This window comes from Mizuhopecten yessoensis, unplaced genomic scaffold (assembly GCF_002113885.1).
Source record: "Mizuhopecten yessoensis strain PY_sf001 unplaced genomic scaffold, ASM211388v2 scaffold4843, whole genome shotgun sequence".
NCBI lineage: Eukaryota > Metazoa > Mollusca > Bivalvia > Pectinida > Pectinidae > Mizuhopecten > Mizuhopecten yessoensis.
Genome location: NW_018405749.1, coordinates 43,792 through 64,391, shown reverse-complemented (window position 1 = coordinate 64,391; position 20,600 = coordinate 43,792). Strand labels below are relative to the sequence as shown.

The 20,600-nt window shown below is 37.7% G+C and overlaps 2 protein-coding genes across 3 annotated transcripts in view; one reads left to right on the top strand and one right to left on the bottom strand.

Moving 5' to 3' along the window:
- Positions 1–5,388, top strand: part of LOC110449951 (UDP-GlcNAc:betaGal beta-1,3-N-acetylglucosaminyltransferase-like protein 1) — a 22,125-nt gene extending 16,737 nt beyond the window's left edge. The window contains exons 11-12 of the mRNA XM_021497136.1: positions 358–432; positions 1,081–5,388. Coding sequence (XP_021352811.1) covers positions 358–432; positions 1,081–1,161 — 156 coding nt within the window. The 3' untranslated portion in view covers positions 1,162–5,388. The remainder of the gene's footprint in view (positions 1–357; positions 433–1,080) is intronic.
- LOC110449950 (meiosis arrest female protein 1 homolog) overlaps positions 4,544–20,600 on the bottom strand; it is a 49,216-nt gene continuing 33,159 nt past the window's right edge. For both annotated transcript variants that reach the window (XM_021497134.1, XM_021497135.1), the window contains 15 exons: positions 20,309–20,389; positions 19,705–19,849; positions 18,940–19,115; positions 18,424–18,596; positions 17,829–18,046; positions 17,449–17,587; positions 16,903–16,994; positions 14,584–14,629; positions 14,074–14,276; positions 12,765–12,992; positions 11,065–11,268; positions 9,562–9,826; positions 9,100–9,207; positions 8,559–8,762; positions 4,544–8,377 (listed from right to left, as the gene is read on the bottom strand). In XM_021497134.1, the coding sequence (XP_021352809.1) occupies positions 7,254–8,377; positions 8,559–8,762; positions 9,100–9,207; positions 9,562–9,826; positions 11,065–11,268; positions 12,765–12,992; positions 14,074–14,276; positions 14,584–14,629; positions 16,903–16,994; positions 17,449–17,587; positions 17,829–18,046; positions 18,424–18,596; positions 18,940–19,115; positions 19,705–19,849; positions 20,309–20,389 (3,406 nt within the window). In that variant the 3' untranslated portion in view covers positions 4,544–7,253. The remainder of the gene's footprint in view (positions 8,378–8,558; positions 8,763–9,099; positions 9,208–9,561; positions 9,827–11,064; positions 11,269–12,764; positions 12,993–14,073; positions 14,277–14,583; positions 14,630–16,902; positions 16,995–17,448; positions 17,588–17,828; positions 18,047–18,423; positions 18,597–18,939; positions 19,116–19,704; positions 19,850–20,308; positions 20,390–20,600) is intronic.

Sequence of the window (20,600 nt, the reverse complement as noted above, 5' to 3'; positions counted from 1 at the left end):
ATCTGTATTGACATTGGATGTCTACTGAATGTTTGCTTATCTGTATTGACATTGGATGTCTACTGAATGTTTGCTTATCTGTATTGACATTGGATGTCTACTGAATGTTTGCTAATCTGTATTGACATTGGATGTCTACTGAATGTTTGCTAATCTGTATTGACATTGGATGTCGAGATTGAATGTCTACTAAATGTTTGCTGTATCAACATTTCATATTTACTTGAAGTTTGCTATCTGTACTCACATTGGCCATTGGCTATGTAGATGCACGCTATAAAGATAATCTAAAATAAGATAAATCAAACAATTTCTACAAAATCTTAACACTTAAAGCTGTCACTTTGTTCTTACCAGGAGAAGCCCAAACCCACTGTTCCCATCATGCACTTCAGCAAGGGAACAAAGCCCTTCCTCATCTGTGTCAAAATGGTATGTCACAGCCACTACTTCTAACAGGAAATGGGGTTGAAATGTGTCATGTTTATTGAAATTTCTGATTTAATCATAACTTTGAGTGTATAATTTCTTTGAAATGTAATTGGAAGAGCAAATTTTTATTGCTGAATACAGAATAATAATTTTCCTTGTTACCTTTTTATGGTACAACCAGAAAGGTATAGAACACATCTAGTTTAGTGGTCTCAAGGAAATGGATGCAGGAGGCCCAAGGGTGCTGATGTAATGCTTTATAAAACTATGCTCAATCCTCCCATACGCCGACAGAGCACCAACCTCAGTCAGCGAGACGACACACGCACAGGTGGAATCATGTAGGCGATAAACCCGTCGAACAACCAACCAATGCAACCTCCTATATGAAAATTTTACAATTAATTGCTTTTGATTTTTTTCTTAATTTGAACGCAGTTTTGTTGAAGCATGAACAAGCTACGTTTGCAAACAACAACAGATTATTATTACATTATTTGAGGTGTTTAATCAATATTAAAAGGTACAGTTACTTTTCATCGAGTGCAAGTTCAGAAATCACCAGCAGGGATTAACACCAATACATTTATGTTGATGAAAAGGAGATTTAATCACTATTATTATATCTAACGTGTTTGTGTATTGTAGGACATGACTGAAGGAAAGCTAGAACAGAATATCAAGTCTCTCAATCTGAAGGAAGGTGTAGACTTCTTTCACTTCAACTGACACTTCCTAACAGTGAAAAATTGAGAATAAAGACGATTCAAGGTTTCAGAACCTACAGATTTAACAGTTCTCACTTGGACCTCCATTTATTGTGAGCCACACTACACTCTATCGAGTGTTTTCTCCTCAATGATAGCGGTTTTAAGACATACATGTTGATACAAATAGAGACAGACTTGTCACATGACATCAAAGTTTTATTATGTCCGACTGTGATTGGTGCAAGGAGTCAAGGTTACCTTATCATGATTCTTCAGGAAGATGCCCAGGTTAGTTATGTAATGGTATGAAATCTGATAGACTGTCCCCATGTACAGTGTGCCCCAGCATAGGTGTGTATGATGGTACCCATAGATTCAGAACTCATGAAATACACCAACACAAAAAGTAATATGAGTGACAAAATGTGCAGATGCATTTATCTATGTTACGAAGGTTGAACTCAGTATGTGATACGTTATGTAGCAGGGCAGAGGAATGAAACAAAAATCTCAAACCACTAGTCATGTGGATTGCTTTATTTTCACTGCTCCATACACCAACTTCCTGTCGGTGACCATGCTTCTACAGGCACTGTGAAACATGTGACAGGTTTTACCAGAGAAAGCATCCTATTGTCATAGAAGCACACATGTTTATATATACCAGAGGTAAAGCTTGTGGATATACCACAGCACACATTGCACTCAAATCTGAAAACAATGCTAGATATTTGATAAGCTACTGTATGTTTGCTACAAAAGACATTTTAATTTTGATCAAACATGCATTAAACATCAAGGTATGTGAAATCAATATACCTTGTCTAATAGGTATTTTTGTACTTTGATAATATGTTCCATCAAGAAAACACCGTATTACATGTTTGATACACAGTAAAACCTCATTATAATGTCCATCATTTAATTCATTTGCCAACTCATTGTCACCCACAGATTTTTCAATATATTTTTCCATAACAATATCTGCAATATGTTGCCGTTACTCCTTATGGTGTCAAAACTTTGCAAGACAAGAGTGGTTGCATGTAGCATATAAAGGTTTACTGTACCCGATAGCTTGATTGCATCACTTTAGTCAGAAATTCCCTCCCTGTAACTCGATGTTAACAACCATTCTCAAGTGCTACCTTTCCTCGCATAATAATTAAATATATTTGAATACCACCAAGATCAACCAATCAAAAGCAGTTCGGTTATCATTAATTATGCCAAACATACATTAAAACCTGCCTCAACCATCCTTCATGTAAATTACTTATGTCCTAAATATAACAAACTGAACTATTCAGCAGAATTTCGATAAACCTTGCTAGCCAAGATAGATTTAACCATGACCTAACTATTCTGTGTCGAACACTACACACTGAAGGAAAGCCTATGACCAGAAACTAATTAGTGAATGCTGAGAACAGGAAGGACTGTTAACCAGGGCTAGTTTTGAATAATATATGTACCCTCTAGCAATAGGCTGTCACAGCAAAAAATTAAATCATTGTTCCTTTAGTGGTTATCATATGTTATATATATATATCAATTAGTTAGTGATATAGTGCTCCTAGGAAGTCGTGATTCCATCTCTTAACTGACCAGACTACAGGACTCCTTACCTGTGCCAGCATGGTCAGTTACGTTACTGTACATAAGGAATGGTCAGTTACTCGGACATTCAAACACATATTTACATTAAAGTGTCACATAATAACCCTTTAATGTGTTCAATTGTAACTTATTATTTCTTTAGAAAATTAAGAAGGATTAAGATAATGGACATTCTTGTAATTTCACTGTACATACATAATGGTCCATTTCAATTTAAATAATTTGTATACAAAATTAATATTTACTTCTTTTCTGATGAAATGAACAACCTTTAGTATAATATAAATGGAATCTAATATTTACTGAAAGGTGAATTTTATATTGGATTAGTTACTTATGACAAATGAACAAGTGAAAAACTGTCAGTGAAACATTTTACATCTACAGTGCCGCCAGTATTACCTTCGAGACTGGCCATGATCCAGAAAACCTTTTATTACAATATACAATTCTGATACCACCATCATGGTAAACCAGACAGAGCTTGGCAGATACCAAACACAGAACACACCATGGTAGCTTGGTGATGTTTAAATACCAAAATCATGGTATCTTCTCTCCAATATCATTCCTGCGATATTCTTTTGCATTTTGATTGTCTTTATCTAATTAATATACAGTATGTACCAAAACATGATATTTCATTCCTGACACACATGTATCTTGTACCAAAACATGATATTTCATTCCTGACACACATGGATCTTGTACCAAAACATGATATTTCATTCCTGACACACATGTATCCGATATCATATTCATATACCATATGAGTCTGATCAAAGGTATTTGTTCATTTAAACTCTTCAAACTGATACCAAAAACTATCTGACTTGGTACCATTTTGATAACAGAGTTACTTTCCCTTTATTGCTATCTCAAGTATACCACCAAATTATGGCTAGATATAGTATCCATACCTGATGTATCGAAGGTAATTATCTACAGTTGGTAATTATACCAACAATGTCATACAACTTGACTTTAACCACAAATCTCAAAATCTTGAGAATGATTACTTATCAATTACATAAGACTGATGGTAAAATTCCATTTTTAAGCCATCAAAAGTAAATTTGTTTCACACATATTTACAAACTACAGGTAACTCTCCATGTTTACCTACCACAGGTAAATCTTATTTACATACACTGGTAGCAGTGTGCTAATCTGATTACCACAGGTAAATCTCTATATTACTCGCAAGTAAATCTCACCACAACTCACTATTTACCTACCATAGGTAAATCTTATTTACCTACACAGGTAAATCATGCTAATCTGACTACCACACACAGGTACCTATATTTACCCACCACAAGTAAATCTCATCACAATTCACTATTTACCTACCACAGGTAAATCATACTAATCTGACTACCACACACAAGTACCTATATTTACTCATCACAAGTAAATCTCATCACAACTCACTATTTACCTACACAGGTAAATCATGCTAATCTGACTACCACACACAGGTTTTTATATTTACTCACCACAAGTAAATCTCATCACAACTCGATTTTTACCTACCAAATGTAAATCTTATTTACCTACCACAGGTAAATCTTATATGCCCACACAGGTAAATCATGCTAATCTGACTACCACACACAGATACCTATATCTACTCACCACAAGTAAATCTCATCACAACTCACTATTTACCTACCACAGGTAAATCTCATCATTTACACTGTACATACCACATCTCAGGTTTGTTCTTTACCTAGCACAGGTAAATCTCATCATCTACCTTCCACAGGTAAATCTTATTATTTACACTGTACCTACCACAGGAAAATCTCATTTACCTTCCACAGGTAAATCTTATCCTTTACACTGTACCTACCACATCGCAGGTTTGTTCTTTACCTAGCACAGGTAAATCTCATCATTTACCTTCCACAGGTAAATCGTATTATTTACACTGTACCTACCACAGGTAAATCTCAATTACCTTCCACAGGTAAATCTTATCCTTTACACTGTACCTACCACATCTCAGTCTTGTTCTTTACCTAGCACAGGTAAATCTCATCATTCACCTTCCACAGGTAAATCTTATCATTTACACTGTACCTACCACAGGTAAATCTCATCATTTACCTTCCACAGGTAAATCTTATAATTTACACTGTACCTACCACAGATAAATCTCATCATTTGCACTGTACCTACCACAGGTAAATCTCATCATTTACACTGTACCTACCACAGGTAATCTTATCATTTACACTGTACCTACCACATATCAGTCTTGTTCTTTACCTAGCACAGGTAAATCTCATCATTTACACTGTACCTAGCACAGGTAAATCTTATTATTTACACTGTACCTACCACAGGTAAATCTTATCCTTTACACTGTACCTACCACAGGTAAATCTTGTTCTTTACCTAGCACAGGTAAATCTTATTATTTAACTGACTGCAGATGAATCTTGTTATTTTACTATGCCAGGTAAATTATGTTATTTTAACAACCACAGGAACATGTAAATCTTTATATTTACTCACTTTAAGTAAATCTCATTGCTTACCGCACAAAGGTAAATCTCACTTTTCACCTTCAACAGGGATATCAAATATTAACTCACCAGGTACATCTACTTACCTACAATAGGTAAATTTCAATTTACCCACTACAAGTTAAATATCATTTATCTATCCTAGGTCATTTTCATTATTTACATGAACAATCTATATTTTAAATATCATCTCTGTTGTACTATATACCACATGGTATATTCACAATAGACTTATACATTAGATTGCAAGTACAATATCATATAAGAGTTAATAAGTAACTCTTATAATATATGCCGTATTCACCAGTTGGTGTTGTAAACAGTGTGCTATTACTGACAATGATGTGCCCTAGGACAGATATAGCTCCTTCACTGTAGGGTATACATGATGTTTGTATGTAGGAAAAATACAAATTGTTTATCACAAATGTTTGATACTAACTTTACACTTGGATCAATATATCAGTACCATTATGTATTCTTATTAATGTCCCAGATGTTGAGAGACTCAAAAAAGACGAGGGATTTATTTGGATATAAAAGTACAAAAAATAAAGACCAATGAAAAAGTAACCATTTACAGAACAAAACCTCAAACTCAAATGTATAACAAGAGGCAAACAGAGCCTGCATCACTCACTTGATAACACATTATATGATTTTACTATCAAAAAAGTCCTTGATTTCATGAACTTGATAGAACTTCATTCAAGCTAAGCTACAAGCTAAATGTCTTCAGGTAGTGTCAAGGTTCTTCAGCAGAAGTTACGTGAATTTTTGTAGCATTAAACTACCTTGACTCTGATAGTGGGTTAATGTGTTTTGTCATGACGAAATTGGTAGCAATCAAACCAGAAAACTACAAGCCATATGGTATTACTCCAAGCATTAAGCTACTTTAGAAGAAGTTGTGGGTTCTTGCATATTTGACCCCTGTAACCTTGACATTCATTAAGTCTAACATTCACCACTCTAGGCATCATTGTTCTTTAGAAGAAGTTGTTTGAAGAACACATTTGACCCCTTTGACCTTAAAAGTGGGTGCATGTGAATTAATCAAACAAACTTGAGAGCAATTTATAGAAGATAAATGTTGAGCCATTGTATCAGTGTTATTTGTCTGGTGAGCCAACATGTTAAAAGTAAATAATGCCTACGAAAGGCAAACTAAACTGTTGTGGAGGAATGGGGCATTAACCCTTTCAACACTGTAGACCACAAAGGACTCGTCCAGATCAATGCATGGTAGAGTCTACTAAAGTTACATAGGGCTGAAAGGGTTAATTAGAATAAATGATTTACTGGTAGTATAGCATATCCAGTTATCAAACTACGAAGCATAAACACAGACAATCAATAATTTGGTATTTACACACACATACCACTACCACTGCTTGAACAACAAATATCCTTACAATAATGATATTTGATTTTTATACCAAGACTGCTTGGTATTATAAATACCAAGACATGATTGTTATTTCATACAAAATATCAAGAAAACAATACATACCTACTGGTACAAAAATTCAACATCTGATCTACATTCAATACTATAAACAGGTATATACTGTAGAAACAGACGGAAATACCAAAAAGGAGGACCAGACTGCTCTTGAGGATAATTAACACAGAACACATAAATCCCTTTGAAATAAAACAAAGTTTAAGGGTCCTTTTAAATCACTTTCTAGTTTTTTTTCGACTTTTTTGTTTACTAGTCTTTGTTCCAATTTACTGTCCAGTTTGCAGTGACAATATCACTCCGAAATGCCAAGATGCAATCATCACAAAGGCTCTTAATTATGTCAAATACAGTACACAATACATATCTAATTCTGCCTAGGGAAGGCAATCTCCCGAATAAATCATTATCATCAGCAAAAAAATAAGAAAATAAAGCAACAAATAATCAAGTTATTGTGATTAAACTTCCTCCTGACCTTTTATACACATTTTATGGAGGTGATACAGGCTCCATTGGGTTGTCAAAGCGAGCTGCAATGCGTTGTTTGCGTGGAGATTTGCGAGGTGACCCTTGGGAAACATCACTTAGGGTGCTGGTGTCAGATTTAACAGAACTGGTATCCAGGGGTGGTTCTTGTCGGAATATGCTGTCGTAACAGGCTGTATCTGTCAAGGATTTTATTGTTTTCTCCTTTGGCAGACATTTTGGCAACACAATTTTGTGCTTTAGGACAGTATCCTTAGACTTCTTATTATATGTGGTTTCTGTTTTCTTAGCTTTTTTGTTACCAACGACTGGACTTGTAGCCATAGTGACTGGAGCAGACGTCTGCACTTGCTTACCTGGGCTACATGTCATAGAAGACTGATTTTCTGTAAACGCCAGGCTAGTGGACATTTGACCAGTCAACACCTCAATAGTTGACACTTGACCAGTAGAGACCTTTGTAGAGAATACTTGATCAGTAGATGTCAGGGCAGAGGATACTTGACCTGTTGACACCTTAGTAGGAGACACTTGTGAGGGCAATTTTGTGGTGGATACTGGGATGTGTGTATCTGGACTGGAGGCTGGCTTCAAATCGATCTGACTGTCAGAGGTTTGTACCCGACCTGCGCTCGGGATGTCCTGGCTCTGTCTAAAACTAGCTGCGTTATCCTTTTGTGAAGAGGAATTTTCTAATTTTTCAGAAGATGTTGTTGAAGCAGAAGCCCCAGATTGAACTAACATAGTGTCAGTAGTACACACTTCTCTTGGCTCACGACCTCTTACAGGTCCTGCTCCATCCACTTCCTGTCTGGTCGGGGCTTCCTTTCTTGAGAAAACCTGCATCATTTCTGTTAGCTGTGAATCGCTAGCCTTCCACCAACCCTGATCATCAACTACCTCACCCTTTGTGACCTCTGCCTGACTTTGCTCCCCTTTCCTGAGGAGTTGAGGTGTTGTCGCCCTGTCCAGACTGGGCGTGGACCCGCCAGATGCTGGTGGTGGTGGACGAGAGATCAGACATTGGGCAGCAAAGTTTAAAAGCTCCGAGGTTGGTGTTCGACACAATGGCGTCTTCTGTCCTCGCTTCTCATTGTCTGTCAGAGTCCAAATTCTCTCCTGTATATCTGCAACACATAAATATGTCAAGGCCATTTATATGTATAAATGGTGTGATAATCAGCAAGCATTCAACAAAATGCACAAATGCTGTAGTGAACAAGCTTCACAGTATTTTACCTAATGGTCTAGACTTCACTGTAAATTTTAGATAAGTTTATAGCAAGATGCATATGTAACAATATTCACCTGCACAAGTAATATCGAAGGTCATAAGGTTAGGGATCTGTTGTTCTTCTGGGTTTAGGTCCGGGGACGGGATGGCTGAAGGTACAGGGGCAGAGAGCAGATCCAGTGACCGTGTAGGCATGGATTGTTCCACTGACTGATGGCTGGACATAAGGTCAACTTTCTGTGATTTTCTGGCCGCACTTTCAACACAGAGTTCATCATCTACAACCAAAACATCATTTTACAGTTGAATTTCTCTAAGAGATATACAGAACAACTGACCTACATCTGTGTATGCATGTAATAAGTGATTTTTGGGATCAAGTTATTTCAGCTCTGGATTCATGCCTCTCCTTTTGGACTCCTCATAATTTTGCGGACCCATTGAATTTGCAAGTAATGAGATTCATTTTGAAACTTGCCTAAAGCAGTCCTATGAAAATCATTGAACTGTATGTGTGCATGCAAGTAGATAGGTCAGGCATATTACAGTAGTAAATGGGTTTCCCTTTAGAGTAGGCAGGAGATAACTGATAAAGGTGTATTCTGGTTATCTAACCTTCAGGGTTGTTGTCTGTGACACCAGAGTCACTGGACTGAGTGTCAGAGGCAGGCCGATGCACATAGTCCCTCATTTCCTCCTGGTCCTTGTAGGCAGGCAAGCCAGCTGTGAGAGACAAAACTTATGAATAACCTCACTTAAATCAACTCAAAGGAAGACTTACACAGACTACCACACAGTCATCATCATTTCAACTGAACTTTGAAACAAGAAATATGCTAAATCTGTTTTTTAAACTCATCGTCAACTATTTTTTGCAAAATTGCAGCATTACAAAGACCATGCACAAGCATGATATAAACAGAAGTAATATATTTTTATATTACTTAACAGTAGGTAGCATTTCAACTGTGGATTAATCCTATTACCAATGAACTATAGGAGCAGTATTTGCAATGAAATAATGGCGTTTACGCCATTCCTATTAAATAGCAGTGCTGTGTCAGTTTGTACTCATACCTTTGAACTCTGGTGACAGGGTGCAGTATTTGCGGGGACCCTTGCCTCTGATGTTGGCTATGTATGGGATAGTCTGCAGCAAAGCTAAGGTTGTTGGGTAGCCAAACAAAGCAGGTTTGAGTTCTACCCCGAAACGCTCTTTGTATACCCGCTCAAACTGAGTCAAATACAGACGTCCCTGTTCATGGAGGAGGAGACGTACATCACGAGCAAATGCCTGCAGGGGCGTTAGACTGATTACTGCCGACTCGTCATCTCCGATTACCTTAAACCAGGATATATATAGTTACAAAATCTGAACAGCATTTCGTGATACAGTTTGTCTCATCTCCGCAGGGGCGTTAGACTGATTACTGCCGACTCGTCATCTCCGATTACCTTAAACCAGGATATATATAGTTACAAAATCTGAATAGCATTTCGTGATACAGTTTGTCTCGTCTCAAATTTTAGATCACTGTTCAGTTATTGCAGGTAGTAGATAGTTAATTTATCATAGGGTTATTTTGGTCATATGGAGTTGAAACTAAACACATCCTCCTGCTGAAGGTGAAACAAGATCACTTGTACTACTGTTAACATATAGATGTATCTTTAAAAGTTTCCTCAAACAATATTAATGTATTGTTAGCTTGCTCAGTGACATAAGAATTGCTGACATGAAAGTTTACATAAATACCGAGCTTTTTAATGTAATAACAAGAACATAATTGACTGACTATAACAAACTTTGGAAAATGTAACTTTTTAATATTAACATTAAGTGCCGCACAGAGGCAGAACAATTTACGCCTGTACAATATATACCATCAACAGATTTTTATTTAACTTCAAACTTTTGTCCCGGTATAATGAATATCAGTTTCAGTTATGGTGTTGAACCTAATCAAATGGCAGCATGCAAAATATCTTTTACAGATTTTGTCCAAGTTGGAGCTTAGATTTTCTCTTTGTCAATATAAAGAGCTTAGATTTTCTCTTTGTAAATATAAAGAGCTTAGATTTTCTCTTTGTAAATATAAAGAGCTTAGATTTTCTCTTTGTAAATATAAAGAGCTTAGATTTTCTCTTTGTAAATATAAAGAGCTTAGATTTTCTCTTTGTAAATATAAAGAGCTTAGATTTTCTCTTTGTAAATATAAAGAGCTTAGATTTTCTCTTTGTAAATATAAAGAGCTTAGATTTTCTCTTTGTAAATATAAAGAGCTTAGATTTTCTCTTTGTAAATATAAAGAGCTTAGATTTTCTCTTTGTAAATATAAAGAGCTTAGATTTTCTCTTTGTAAATATAAAGAGCTTAGATTTTCTCTTTGTAAATATAAAGAGCTTAGATTTTCTCTTTGTAAATATAAAGACTGAACAGGTTTTATCAGAATATAGTCAATTTAATTAAGCTTTCTGTACAACACAGTCAACCAAAAGTGTTCATCAGTTGTATACACTTTCAGATGGTCTAAACACAAGGGATACATTGATATTTTATCTCCCCTTTGCATGCCTCACCTGAACATAATCTAATAGTTCTTCCTTGATTTGTTTAATGTCGCAGTCATGACCATACTGTGATTTGTAGCGACTGGCGAGCTCGACTAAAGGGAGACTACCTCCACTCTGGTCCATCATCAGCTGCAGGATGTGATGAGCTAGGCGAGGCATCTCCGTCTTACTCACCAACATCACATACTTACACCTGTTCACCATCTCCACCTGGAGAAAAAAGGATATCCTGTTCGTAAAATTGCAGTTTTAAATTAATATGCAATGAATCCTACCTATAAACAAGAGGGCCATAGGGCCTGTATCCCTCACCTGGATATGTTTAAAGAACTTGATATGAGACTCCATGGTAGGTACTGTATGTTCATATGAAATTTGAGAAAGATCCATCCAGTATTTCTGGATATAGCGAGAACAAACTTCAAATGTCAAAATAACAAATCGCGGCCTAGTGGCCATCTTCTTTTAATGAATACACCATAAAGGAAACAGGCACTACTAGACAACTTAATGGAGACAAAATTGGGATACAGTCCCGTAAACCCTATGGTAGAAGAAGGATTTCAAAGGTTTTTCCTCTATTTTCCCTATTGCTCCCTGCCACTCTGCCCTGGTGGCCACACCCACTGTTAATACAAAATTGAGTGCTCTTGGCCCAATGATCCTCCAGACCAAAACCCCTTAGCCCCTATGGTACGAGAAGGATTTTAAAGATCAACCTCTATTTCCTATATTCAGACCAATCCCTCTGCCCCCAGGGGGGCCACATTCACCGTTTATACTAAATTGAGTCCCCTTGCGCCAGACTAAATTGGGATCCCTACGCAAGAAGAAGGATTTTCAAAGTTTTACTTCTATTGGGCCCCTCTTCCCTACCCTAGGGGGTCCAAACCCACTGTTTATACCAAATATAGTGCCCTTGGCCAACAGGTGCTTCAGACTAGATTAGGATAAAATTCCTTTATCCCTATGGTAGAAAAAGGATTTTAAAGTTTTACCTGTCTATTTCACCTATGGAGTTGCCTTAGACCAACGATGCTCCACACCAAACTCGGATGAAATCCCTCAATCCCTATGGTAGGAGACGAATTTAAAAAAATTCCTACATTTCCCCTATGCGAACCCACCCCTCTGCCCCAAGGGCGGCCACACCAAGTTTCTTGGACCAAGGATCGATGCTCCAGACTAAATAAGGATAAAATTCCTTAATCCCTTTGGTAGAAGAAGGATTTTGAAAGTTTTACCTCTATTTCCCCTATTGGGCCCCGCTTCTCTGCCCCCAGGGGAGCCACACCCACTGTTTATACCAAATTGAGAGCCCTTGCTCGAGACCAAATTTATTTAAAACCCACTAAGCCGTTCAGGACAAGTAGCGTTTTAAAGGAAAGTTGACGGACGACAGAAAGGTATGCTAAAAATACCAATGGCCAAGGATTATCACAACAATGACACGTAGTAAAGAATGGCCTTGTTTTGAGCAGACAACATGAAAGGAGAATATGATTGAAGAATGTGATTCCTTATTGTTAATTTAGTACTCGACATCATGTACAGATCCTTCAATGCAATAAATCCAGCCTCATGCCTACATTCTTATAGTTGCTAAGTGGTAATAAGCTACTTAACTACCGTGTACTTGTTACAGACTTATTCTGAAATCTGATATGGCACTTAAAAGGCCAGAGGCCTGAATAAAGGCGCTTTACCTTGACAACATGTCGTAGCTTCTTCATAAGGTCTTCTTCTGTCTCAACATTGAAGTCGTAAAGTGGGATGTTGAAGCCGTAATGACAGGTGAACGTTGACATAAGATGGTGAAGTGGGAGACACTCACTCTTTTGGTACTTCAACAAGCTCACCACCTGTTCCGCTAGGATCTTACGCAGCTCCGGCTCAGTCAGGTGAATCATCCGCTCCTCACTGTCCTCCTCCATCTGCAATCAAATATTTTTCTGCTGTTAATTTACTCTGAGATTGTATTATACATGCCATATTATACTGCTCTTGTCTGTAAAACAAATCATTTTACAGTAAAGTGGTTATCAATCATTTGAGAATGGTTACACGTACACTGCCCATGATCTCTATCTTGTGTTGCGATTGAGTAAATCAAAGACTATCACTTTTAGGATTGATTGTGATATCACAATAGTATATATACATGTACTTGTAAAAAATTGTAGATTGTTTTCTTGTATAGAGCACAAAGTTTGCCAGGTTAAAACTTTAAAAGTTTACAGCTGCATTCAAACTGTAGCTAAGGCCAACAGTCAGATTACAAATGGCACCATGCATGTAATATATTCATTTTCAGAACTATAGGTATCTTTCCAAAAATGTTTATCATAAAATACGCAAAATTTATTATGTTGAGTAGTAAATATAAGATAATGAGAGGATGTGAGAAACATCTAATTTGTAACAACATGTCATAATCGTGAATATTGAAGGCTGTATTGATTAAAAGCAGATTTCAAGCACTTGGCACATCTCATGCTTTCAGTCCAAAACTAATCACTGATAAAGGAAAGTTATAACCACACACCAACATTGCTGAATTCTGTATACTAACATTGCACAGTACACACAGTACTGGCCTTTTACAAAGACAGCCATGGTTTGATAACCTGATCGGAGGTTAAAGTGTTTTATGTCATGTTTTTTCATGGCTCTTGGGCACTCTGGTTTCCTATCATCCCGTACAACAAGAGTAACTGATACAAGTTATAAACTTTTGGCATACAATTGATATAAAATCAAGTTTTAATCTAATGTCAACAAAACAGAGTTGGGTTATACATACAATGTGTGTATATCCAGTAGTATGCATGTTCCGATAGATCTCTTAGTTACAATTTGCAACCATGTCATTTTATAAACAAATGGTACATCTAATTTAAGTAAACCTACAGTTTGGTGATTGGTTAAAAGAAGAAGAACTTGTAATTACAAACTCCTTTACCTCCAAAAGAGGTCAGAACATATTTATATTTGTGTGATCAGCATGATAGTTACCTCCACCACATGTGGAATGGCCTCAAACAGGTCCATGAGTTTACTGAAGCCATAGTCAGATACGCGACACTGACGGCCAAAGTGATGGTGATAGGCAGGTATGAACTTGTTGAAGGGCATGCGACACTGGGGGTTGTGACGGAGAAGGTCCACTACCTCAAGGGAGAACTGACGGGTTCGTTCAACTTCTTCGACACTTTGATCTGAAACAACAAACCATGAAAAGTTTATAAAGTTATAGAGTTTTTTGTTTGTTTTTTAATTGATAAAACAGTGTCACAGGAAATGATTTCAAGTATCATTTAAACTTAAACAAAATGTACATGTACCCAGTAAATATTGCTTTTATTGCAATATACACCAATACCTATCAAATGTATAAACCCCTAGCACCAAACATTGGCCTGGTGAGCTAAAACCTTATGCAAATATCAAACTGACACCCAATTTTATCAAGCCAGCAGTGTTTCTATCCCATTATGATAGAAGAGAAGGACTAACATGTCTTACCTTTCCGAGGTATGACAATCACATTTTCTCCACCTTCAGCAATCACCTGTAACAAATATCCAGACACGTATATGTGGTAAGCAGCCATCTCCAACACTGTTCTGTACAGTCATGCTTTTGTATTGTAAAATATAGACAAGTGTTTCTATATAGCCAGTTAACCACTGAGATACCAGCAGCAGCGGACGGACTGCTGGCACCTTTTATTACATTTTTGCCTGTGAAATATCGGATTCTATAAACTTGATAAAACTGATATTTTTCACGCTGTGACAAATATCAAAAGTATTCAGTGTGAAAATATCCCTTTTTGGTATTGACCAATCATAACGATATCTTCTATTCGCTGCAAATTCAAATAAAGCAACGGTAGAATAAGTGGTTGCTATGTTGAGTATCCCATTCAAAATGTGCAGCCTTGTTGTCAAGTGCGACGTCATTAGAATATGGCACTAATTATTACCCTTCTGATTCCAGCCCTTTTTCAATGTATTACATTTTTCATGTTTTATGCTTTAAAAATGTAAAAAATAGAAAATTTAATGGTGTGTTCAGTAATAACAGATATATTTCACTCGTGTGAAAATATTGATATATTAGCAGCACTCGTGAAATATATATGTTATTTCTGAAGACACCACTAAATATCCTCTATATAGTCAACAGATCATTACTTTCAATCTACCGGTATATTTACCACAGTAATGGAAGGAAGGACTTTGGTCAAGGGATTATTCTTCTAAGGCATGTACTAATTAACACAGTAGTTACTGGTGAGACCTAAGGGTACATACTTACCACAGCAGTTATTGGAGGAACCTAAGGGTAGATACTTATCACAGCAGTTATTGGAGGAACCTAAGGGTATATACTTACCACAGCAGTTCTTGGAGGAACCTAAGGTTACATACTTACCACAGCAGGTATTGGAGGAGCCTAAGGGTATATACTTACCACAGCAGTTGTTGGAGGACCCTAAGGGTACATACTTACCACAGCAGGTATTGGAGGAGCCTAAGGGTGCATACTTACCACAGCAGTTATTGGAGGAGCCTAAGGGTATATACTTACCACAGCAGTTTTTTGAGGAACGTAAGGGTACCTACTTACCACAGCAGTTATTGGAGGAGCCTAAGGGTATATACTTACCACAGCAGTTTTTTGAGGAACGTAAGGGTACATACTTACCACAGCAATTGTTGGAGGAACATAAGGGTATATACTTACCACAGCAGTTGTTGGAGGAACCTAAGGGTACATACTAACCATGGCATTTGTTGGAGGACCCTAAGGGTATATACTTACCACAGCAGTTGTTTGAGGAACGTAAGGGAACATACTTACCACAGCAGTTATTGGAGGAACCTAAGGGTACATAATAACCATGGCATTTGTTGGAGGAACCTAAGGGTACATACTTACCACAGCAGTTGTTGGAGGAACCTAAGGGTACATACTTACCATGGCATTTGTTGGAGGACCCTAAGGGTATATACTTACCATGGCATTTGTTGGAGGACCCTAAGGGTACATACTTACCACAGCAATTGTTGGAGGAACCTAAGGGTACATACTTACCATGGCATTTGTTGGAGGACCCTAATGGTACATACTTACCACAGCAATTGTTGGAGGAACATAAGGGTACATACTTACCACAGCAGTTGTTGTAGGAACCTAAGGGTACATACTTACCACAGCAGTTGTTTGAGGACCCTAAGGGTACATACTTACCACAGCAATTGTTGGAGGAACATAAGGGTACATACTTACCACAGCAGTTGTTTGAGGACCGTAAGGGTACATACTTACCACAGCAGTTATTGGAGGAACATAAGGGTACATACTTACCACAGCAGTTGTTGGAGGAACCTAAGGGGATATACTTACCACAGCTGTTGTTTGAGGAACGTAAGGGTATACACTTACCACAGCAATTGTTGGAGGAACCTTAGGGTACATACTTACCACAGCAGTTATTGGTGGAACCTTAGGGTACATACTTACCACAGCAGTTATTGGAGAAACCTAAGGGTACATACTTACCACAGCAGTTATTGGTGGAACCTTAGGGTACATACTTACCACAGCAGTTGTTGTAGGAACCTAAGGGTACATACTTACCACAGCAGTTATTGGAGAAACCTAAGGGTACATACTTACCACAGCAGTTGTTTGAGGACCGTAAGGGTACATACTTACCACAGCAGTTATTGGAGGAACATAAGGGTACATACTTACCACAGCAGTTGTTTGAGGACCCTAAGGGTACATACTTACCACAGCAGTTGTTGGAGGAACCTTAGGGTACATACTTACCACAGCAGTTGTTGGAGGAACCTCTGTCAACAGGTCATCTAATTGTGACATTCCATACTCTGTGATGTCCCACACCTTATTGTAAAATTTGGCTGGAAAATGAAATCAAAATTAAACAAATTGTTTAACAAGAAGCTTTTTGTGTGAAAATGAAAATTGTGAAAAGGTCATGTCAATGTGACAAAAGGGTAAAATACGAACAAGCTATATTTACTGTTATGTACATGTCCTGACCACAAAACATTATTGCTCAAATTAATAGTTTGACACCAGGACATAGGCAATGAGTGGTATATGCAACACATTTTCACGACTAGCCTTTTAGAAGTTATGAACAGGACGGGTTATATATGATGGGTGACAAAAATGAATGTCATGAAATTAGTGTTATGTGACACAATCATACTTTGATGATATATAGGAATTATGTACAAGTTCATCAAATAATCTGTAGGCAATCAATGTTTATACCTCAACATAACTGGAAGATAGAGTCAGCCGGCCTGACCAGTTTTTTGTGACTTTGACCTCAGCTTATGAACTTACCCCAGGCTTCAGGAAGAGCCTTGATCCCAATCCTCTTGCCAGGCTGGACCTTGAGCAGCTTGGTGAGATCAGCAGTGAAGCGTCTCCCCTGGGCCCTGTGACTCAGAGTCAACAGCTTTCTGTCACCAGTCCCCAGCACCTAAAAGTAATCAACATGATATAATCCCAATGACTCCAATTCACGAGTGGTCTATACACTGGTACCTGTTATCAGTCAAACAATAAGTTCCACTGTAGATCAGTAGCTTAATGCTAGCTTACAAGTGGTCTATTATCCTTCTGTTTTACAGCAATCATCCTTCTATTTTACAGTAAGTTTTAAACTTCAAATTTATAAAACAGTGATCAGTAACATAAGTGTACATCACAAAACAAAATACCTGTACTATATGAGGAATAGCTTCAAACAGGTCTTTCAGGCGACTATATCCATAGTCTGCCACGCGGCACTGCCGCCCAAAGAAGTGATGATAGGAGGGGATGAATTTACTCATTGGCATGCGGCACTGTGGACTCTGCTTCAAAAGATCGGTCATCTCACGACATATTTGGTTCAGCTGCTGATTCAGCAGAGGGCTTACCACAGGGCGAGCTACATCTGTAATACAGGTTTACATTCACTTCAAAGAAATGTACAATTACCTCTGGTTTTATCAGCTGTTGGTAACATATGAATACTTGTTTGTTGAGGTCACAGCTGTAGTAGAGATTATAAGTAGTGAGGAGTCGGGATTGAGGTGTACATTTACTTGTTGAGTTAGGATGAGGTGCGGGATAATAGGATTCACTTACATTATGGGGTGGGTATGTTGAGATGGCGCTGGCTGGGTGACACATAAATATTTATTGCTGATGTGGAGTAACAGCGGGTGCATTTTAGCTATTAATTCAGTTATTCAGCTGAGGTGAAAGAGAGCAAGATGATATCATTGGTTGCTGAGCTGAAGTGTGGGACTGGCTAAAGGCTACACCTACCTGTTGCGTTAGAGGTCTGGTTCTCCGCCCACTGGACTTTCTTAACTCCTGAAGCTGACACCTGTATCTGGATACCAGGGACACAGCTTATGAGATGCTCAAGTGGTACACCACCCTGAGACTGCAGTGAAATTGGTAGGCTGGAGAACTCAGCAATGTAGCACATTGGAAAGCTGGCCAGGTCATATGAAAAATACACAAGAAAGATATATAAATTCTCCTCAAATAATATAGAAAGAATATTTCCACATTGACATTTCAAGTGTACTTGTACAAAGGAAATTTTCAAAAACTATTGACGAAAAAGAGATTTGAATAATTATTATGCTCCTTGTTCTTGCATCCTCACATTGTACCTTTAATATACGAAGAATGTAAATAATAAATAAGTACCTAGTAATTTTTAATGTATTTTGAACAGGATATTTATTTTAATGTACAGTATGGTACAGTACACTATATAATAAGGTAAGATACAGTGATGTAAGCAAAAGAATGGGTGTGGCATTTGTGTACCTCATCAGTGGCATGTGGCCGTCGTGTGTCTGTAGAAGAGAGTGCACTTGTGGGCCAAGCATCTTGATGGACATTTTGACATAGGGCAGCATGCAGCTGTTGATGGCCTCTGCATACATAGTGCTGCCCTCTGGACAGTGGATGGTACACACCGGCTGTTCCAGGATCTCTTGTACCTGTCAACATAGCGTGACTTAGAATATTGCTGTTGTCATGAAAGCCAGTGCATCGCTTTTTTCCAATGTAGGGATAACCTTCAGCCAGGAATTTTATCCTGAAAAGTTCTATATGTGTCCTTCAACAAAATGCAGGGATGGACTTCATACCTCAAGTTCAGTAACTCCCCTTTCTACAAACAGCAGGAATGATCTAGTCATGGTTTTTACTCGGGAAGATGATAACTCACCTGACGATAAACTGTAGGGAGGACCTAAATCAATGACTTCAACCCTTTCACCACTGTAGACCATAATGGTCTTATCCAGATCAATGCATGGTAGAGTTTATTAAGTTACACAGGGGTGAAAGGGTTAAGGTAAATACCTCTCCCTTTTTGTTAAAGAGTTAGGATGGCCAACAGCAATAACCTTGGACTTAAAGGGCAATATTACACACAAAACTAGCAGAAATTATTGTCAATATGTAACCTTAAATCAATCAGCAAAACAGATCTTGCAATCAACAAAAAGAGAAATTTATTTCTGTGCCTGCATATATAGCTAGCTTGATGTTGAAACATAAAAAGTGGCAGTTGTTTGTACCTACCTCACCATCAGCTATTTCAGTGTTGGGGGTGGTTTGTTGTGGCCGTGAGGCTAGGTAGACCATCCGCCCTGCCCCTCCCTGCTCTCTAATGTCAATCACATCCCTCATCTTGTACAGCTCTGATACACTAATAGATCGGTGGTACCTGGGTAACACAAAGTTAAGCAATAGTTGCCAGGCTTTTCTCCATGGGCAGGCAATGGCTACAAAGTTTTAAACTGGATTCAGTGGTTAAATTAAACTGCTGGTCTGGTTTGTTGAGAATGTCATTCCTCTATCATGGTAAATCATTATCATCTTGCTCTAATAGTCCATCTTAATCTGATTGTGATTTTAATAATTTCACTAAAAGATTGAAGCATACTCGCCGATACAGCTAATATGTACAGATTTCTATAACTAGCTTATAGGGCAACCACATCTTGGATGCTGTTACCCTTGCATGATATTAAGAGTTCTAGTACAAATGCAAAAAGAACTGATCTACAACCACAATCAAAGACTGATATTGAACTTTATAAAGTGTTTATATAAAAACTTCCACCAGTTTTACTGATAAGGCGATATTAATCGGTAAAACCACTAAGGCTACATCTGAACCCACCTCTTGTCAAAGAGCTCTATGAACTTAAACAATGGTAGGGTGTTATCCTTGGCCTCCAGAAGTAAGGTCACTGCCTCAGCCCTGTTCATAGAGCGATGTTATATGTAAATGTTACAGTCCGAAGAAATATAACAATTCAAGTATAAGTTAATTTTGAAAAATCATACATCCATGAATGAAGTTTGAATGTAGTTTACAAGTGCCTATGTATGTCCGTGCAATGAACAAGTACTATTTGGAACGCCTAATTAAGATATGCGAGATTGTAAAACAGAAGAATCATAATCAACCC